Source organism: Anomaloglossus baeobatrachus, chromosome 3 (genome assembly GCF_048569485.1).
Source record: "Anomaloglossus baeobatrachus isolate aAnoBae1 chromosome 3, aAnoBae1.hap1, whole genome shotgun sequence".
Lineage (NCBI taxonomy): Eukaryota > Metazoa > Chordata > Amphibia > Anura > Aromobatidae > Anomaloglossus > Anomaloglossus baeobatrachus.
In genome coordinates, this window is record NC_134355.1 from 485946043 (window position 1) to 485952456 (window position 6414).

At 42.0% G+C, this 6414-nt stretch overlaps 1 protein-coding gene across 7 annotated transcripts in view; it reads left to right on the plus strand.

The window, feature by feature from the left end:
• TNIK (TRAF2 and NCK interacting kinase) overlaps window positions 1–6023 on the plus strand; it is a 434420-nt gene extending 428397 nt beyond the window's left edge. For all 7 annotated transcript variants that reach the window (XM_075340626.1, XM_075340619.1, XM_075340622.1 and 4 more), the window contains 2 exons: window positions 2089–2228; window positions 4088–6023. In XM_075340626.1, the coding sequence (XP_075196741.1) occupies window positions 2089–2228; window positions 4088–4171 (224 nt within the window). In that variant the 3' untranslated portion in view covers window positions 4172–6023. The remainder of the gene's footprint in view (window positions 1–2088; window positions 2229–4087) is intronic.
• Window positions 6024–6414: the final 391 nt, after the last annotated feature.

The window sequence follows — 6414 nt, forward strand, 5'->3', positions numbered from 1 at the left end:
ACATGAATTGAAAGCGATATACATATTCAAACCATTTTATAGAGGAAAATATGGGAATGTGTAGGATTCAAAAAAACAGACCCATGGCACAATATAAAAGCATTGTTGTCTGCATCAAACCATAGAACCATAGAATATAAAACACAATTCTCATACATAAGGTAAATAGATATACATGTAATTAAAAAGACTAAAGAAAGTAAACCGGGTGTGTGCAAATAATTTGTGAAGCTATGGGAGTCTCAGAAAGGTACACAGACTAACGCAATTGCCAACAAATGAGCAGACCAAGGTACAAAAATCAAATCACAACCACAATAATGCAGGAGAATAGTTAACAAATGAATGTGCCTCTGGGATAACGGGGCATTTGATACTACGGCCAAATAGGTTATCTATCTATCTTAATACTATTCACTGCCATCTAAAAACGTATGCAAGCAAGCAAAAACGCTGCAAATACACAATCATTTTTATATTTGCGTTTTGTTATAGCGTTTTTGACTGAGTTAATTGAAGTCAATGGGTAAAAATAAAAACGCTGACAGAATTGAAATGCCGCAGATTATTTTCTGCGCCAAATCTCAAGTCACAAATAAGCAACATGTGCACAACACTTCAGGATCCTCATTAACTTTGATGGCATCAGGAATGCCTTGAGTTTTTGTGACAAATCTGCACTCAAAATGCGTAAAAAAAATGCAATGTGTACACACAGATTAACTCTGGCTCTTTCCCCCACAGTATATACTGTATGTGGCAAGTATATTCTAAACATAATGATCCTACTGCTGGCTATGTAATCTGTACTTTATAATCCTGTCCTCCAGAGGTCACAATAGCTCCTCAATAGGTGTCGTTGACGTCTGGATGTAGCTTTTTATGCTTGAGAAGTAGCTTCATACATATGCTGAGCAGAAGATGAGTGGGGCCATGGAGCAGTTCATGAAAGCTCTGGGCCCAGTCCTCATGACTGTAGAGAATGAAACATTTTACTAAGGCTGCTTTCACACCTCCGGCACAATCCGGCACTTTGCAGGAAAATCGCAACCGGTTTTTTTTTGCTGCCGGTTGCGATTTTCCTGCATAGACTTTAATTAGTGCCGCATTGTGCCGCATGGCCTTGCGTTCCGTCCGGTTTTTGCCGCATGCGGCAGATTTAGCCGATGCGGCGGCCGGATGGAACGTTGCCTGGCACGTTTTTTCGTGCGGCAAAAAAACCCGCATCGCGCCGCATTCGGCCGATGCGGCACATTTTTCAATGCATGCCTATGGCGGCCGGATGCGGCGCAATGCGGCAATAACCGCATCTGGCCGCCGCATGCGGTTTTTGCCACTGCACATGCTCAGTAGCATGCCGCAAGCGGCAAAAACCGGACTGGCCGCAAAGGAAAAACTTATGCAAAGGATGCGGTGTTTTCACCGCATCCGTTGCATAGCTTGCACAGCCGGATTGAGCCGCACAGCTCAAGCCGGATGTGTGAAAGTAGCCTAACAAGCAGAGGTGCTGTACACTGGGCCGGTCTGCCACACTGAGTGCTGTGATTCTTGTGTCCGATCAGAGTCATTAGCAAAGGACATAACACAGGGAAGCGGGGTGATCGTTGAGGAATGTTTTGGCTACAACCATTTTGATTTTGTCACAGCCAAAAAACATTGTTTCTTCCCCTCCGATAGACTACTAGTAAGGGCTGCAGCCTATCCACGAGCACCTGACATCGTCAGGATAGTGACACAGTACCGAGATCAGAGGAACGGTGTTGGTCTGGAGCAAAGTATAGAGTTTATGCTTTACCCTGGGGCTATTAAGAAGGGTTGCTCCAGCAGTGGAAAAACCCTGTAAGAGAATATGAAACTTTGTATTAGTTTTAATTGCAGTACAGTACCCATACATATGAGACTGTCAGTTTGCCAATCCCGCCTGCTTTTGTCAATGTATGGGGCCTAATAATCATCAGCCCTTGTGAGGATGTAAACTAGACAGTAGGCCTGTTTATTTTCTCAGTTGTCAGCTCCATTAGGATTGTATTTCTTGATCTCACAATTTTTCTGACTTGATACTATGTTGGTTTTTTTTTTTATTCACAGCCTATATCCATTCCAATCAGATAATGGGCTGGGGAGAGAAAGCTATTGAAATACGTTCTGTGGAAACCGGACATCTAGATGGCGTATTCATGCACAAGAGAGCCCAGAGGTTAAAATTTCTGTGTGAAAGGAATGATAAGGTATTACAAGATGATGCTTTAGTGACTTGCCAGACATGTACTATAGTAGAAAAAAGTGAGACTGGGTCCTTTTACATGGAAGAAAACAAATTGTCCACAGTGTACTATGGATGACTGTACAGCAAGTCCATTGGTGCTTGGTCAGTAATTACATGGTGCCAAAATTGAGATGGTTTATTTCAAATGATCGTTCATTTGAAACCATTTACATTATTGCATTATTGTCAGTTTTTGTGCACTGGTGGATGTACTGCTGACCAGTGATTGATAATTTTTAATTCAGCGGAAAAGTGGGGATCAGGGATAATGGAGCAAATTATTGCTCATCATTTACTTGCTGATGTTCTTTACAGTGGAAAGTGATCGTTTTCGTGGTCATCCACACATGCAAAAAGGCCCTCTAGGCTTTGATCACTTTGGTTTAAGCATACATCCAATGTAGTCAGTGCTATGTGATAAATAAACAGGAATATTGTCATTTAGAAGAAAGAGAGCAAGTGCTTCTACTAATCAGGAAAAAGAAAGATGGTGTTCATTGCCTTAAAGAGGATTATTCCACTCTTCGTAAGTGGATATTGTCAGAACATACTTGTAAATGTAGGCAGTTTTGCAATTTATTGCTGATTAAAATTAGCAGCCATATTTTAGATATTAACAGTATTCTTTTCAGCTGATTGCCTAGGAGACCAACCACCTAGACCAGTGATGGCCAACCTTTTGAGGAGATAATGACTGCTGGAGGGAGAGGGAGAGGAGATAATGACTGTAAAGGTACCGTCAAACTAAGCGACGCTCCAGCGATCCCACCAGCAACCTGACCTGGCAGGGATCGCTGGAGCGTCGCTACACGGGTTGCTGGTGAGCTGTCACACAGGCAGATCTCACCAGCAACCAGTGACCAGCCCCCAGCCAGCAGCGACGCTTGGAAGCGATGCTGCGCTTGTTAACTAAGGTAAATATCGGGTAACCAACCCGATATTTACCTTGGTTACCAGCGCACACCGCTTAGCGCTGGCTCCCTGCACTCCTAGCCAGAGTACACATTGGGTTAATTACCCGATGTGTAGTCTGGCTATGTGTGCAGGGAGCAGGGAGCCGGCACTGACAGCGTGAGAGCGGCGGACGCTGGTAACGAAGGTAAATATCAGGTAACCAAGGAAAGGGTTCTTGGTTACCCGATATTTACATTGGTTACCAGCATCCGCAGAAGCCGGCTCCCTGCTCACTGCACATTCACTTGTTGCTCTCTCGCTGTCACACACAGCGATGTGTGCTTCACAGCGGGAGAGCAACAACTAAAAAATTGTCCAGGACATTCAGCAACAACCAGCGACCTCACAGCAGGGGCCAGGTTGTTGCTGGATGTCACACACAGCAACATCGCTAGCAACATCGCTGCTACGTCACAAAAGTCGTGCCTCAGCTGCGATGTTGCTAGCGATGTTGCTTAGTGAGACGTGGCCTTTAGAGGGAGAGTAGATAATGACTGCTGAGGGGATGGGGTGAGGAGATAATGACTGCTGAGGGGACAGAGAGAGGAGCGAATGACTGCTGGGGGAGGGGGTGAGGAGATAATGACTGCTGGACAGAGGGGGGGGAGGAGATAATGACTGGAGGGAGAGGAGATAATGACTGTTGAAGGGAGAGGAAGAGGAGATAGTGACTGTAGAAGGGAGAGGAGATAATGACTCCTGAGGGGACAGGGAGAGAATATAATGACTGCTGGGGGAGTTGGAGAGTGACTGCTGTGGGAAGGGGGAGAAGAGATCATGACTGCTGGAGGGGAGTGGGTGTGTATTATCACTGAATGCTATTTTTTATATAATGGATAGTAATCATTTTGGTGTTTTTTTTCGCAGGTATTCTTTGCATCAGTGCGGTCAGGAGGCAGTAGTCAAGTCTTTTTTATGACGTTGAACAGAAATTCCATGATGAACTGGTAACAGAGCTTTCCAAGGAACTCTATTCAAGGCATTCTTTCTAAACTAGGTTTGGTTTTGTAGACGTGCATAGCCTCGTGGAACTGTCCGCTGCCATTTAAACCAGTCAAGCATTCTTGTCTTCAGCTCTACAGAGTGCACAAAACCTGGAAGCAGGTTGTGAAATTCTTCAGCAGCCTTGCCCTACAGACGGAACGGAGACTTTGCACTTGAACACTGGGAAAACTGTGGCTCGGAGGTCCACAGATTAAGCTGTGTTATAGTGGCTTGTTCATTTTACCTTTTCATTGTGTCTTATTTTGTAAGAATGGCAAAAAAAAAACAAAAAAAGTATTGAGATTTGAGCCAGTTTGTTGATTTCTGTCTGCCTGCTCTAGCGTTATATATAAATATACCTATGTTGTAAAATTACTGAGTAAAATGAGACAGCACAATAATGTACCTTTTTTCTGTTTTACTGAAAGCTAAAGCTGTATAGCTGGGTAATTAAAAGAAAAAAAAAAATTTTTGCCTTCATCAGCCTGAATGTTGCTTTTTGATAGCAACAGCCTAAATCATTTTTATCGGAAAGCAAAGTTTCCTCTTCTTTTGGGAAACGTAATTTATATGGCTAAAGTAGCCGTAGTCTAAAGAAATCTAATGCCATTATTCAATCTGTCTGTTCATATAGTCTATCGATACATACATACCGGTGTGTTGGTACTGTAATGGGCAGCAGGGGATGGTATGAAATAGACACGGAGGGTGTTACCTGTGGTGTTTTTTCTTTTTTTGTATATTATGCAACAGGTCAGGGCGAATCGTGAGAGTGTAAATGAAGGCACCTTTTAGTGTTCATTCACACTGATGCAGCTATTTCGGATAGATGGCTATTAGGCAATAATAGGACTTTTGCCAATATTGTCACAGCGACACTTTCTAGTATTAATAAATTATGGCGTCAAGAGCTTCTGTGAGGCTGTGGCCAATTCCTTTCAAAATTGGTCAAAAAAATACATCTTTATAACCAAAGGACGGCGGGTCTTAAATACCTGCCCCAATCGGTTACAGGCATTAAACCTTACAGGCCAACATTGTAAAGACGGACAGATTTAGTTTCCAGAAATTACCCAACGTGCAGTAACAGACCACATCTGTGCAAAAAAATATAAAATTTATAAAAAAAAATCAAAAAAAAGTGTGTACGTAGTTCAGGTGATTCAGTCTTTCAACACAAAATGCTCTAATAATTTAATGATAAAAAATGTGTAACAGAAGATTATTTTTATTAGCTACAAGCATGGCTGGCTGTGGTAATAGGGTGTTACATCCAGAAAACTGTGTTGCGCTTCTTTTCTTATTATTATAGTTCCGGGTTTTGTTTTTGTTATTGTTTTCTTTTTATCTACCTCGTTTTTTTCTTACTTTCTTTTTGGATGTCTTTTTTTCATCTGTTTATACAGCATTCTTACTCCTTTAAGTACCTGCAGAGATGTGTTGGTAACTGCCATTGAAATCCTGTTAGTCTCTTTCCTTAAAAAGCCTAAATACACTGAATTTTAGACCTTAAAAGTCTGCGGACTGCTGAGAAAATTGTTTGCACTTCGCTTTGACACTGATGTACTGGATAAAGCTTATGTAGTGGTTACAGGTCAGGAGAAGAGTGTGGCACCCTGTGTCATCTACAATTAGGTTGCGATTGTTTTCATTTAGTGGCTGTGATTGTACTTTCGCCGGGTGCTTTTAACATTCTGTTGCTAACTGACAACCTTTTACCAGTAAAATAATAAAAAAAAATACACTGTTTCAATCTATTCTTTTTTTATTGTGGGTTTTTTGGGATACAGTAATAAAATAAAGGGAATTAATGTGTAAAGTCTGCTTGTCTTCATTTAATATTTTTCTTATATGAAATTGGTAAGATAAAATAAAAATATTTCTGAATGAAAAAAATTGTCATTATAAAGTCAGGTTCTCAGCACCCCATCCATCCTTGGTAAGACAATCAATTGCTTCAATGTTTTAAAAATAAAAAATAAATATTAGGTTGGAGTCACACTTACGTGTGACTCGCGCGAGTATCGGATCGCACTGCCTGGACCGGCTGCGGCTCAGCGGGTCAGCATCATAGAAAGACATACAGCGGAGCCAATCCTGGCAGAAGAGAAGCCTGTCAGTCCGGGCAGTGCGATCCGATACTCGCTTGAGTCCTCCAGCTTTAGATGAACCATCACTGGATTGCTCGTTTCTGTTCTCAATCAAAGGAT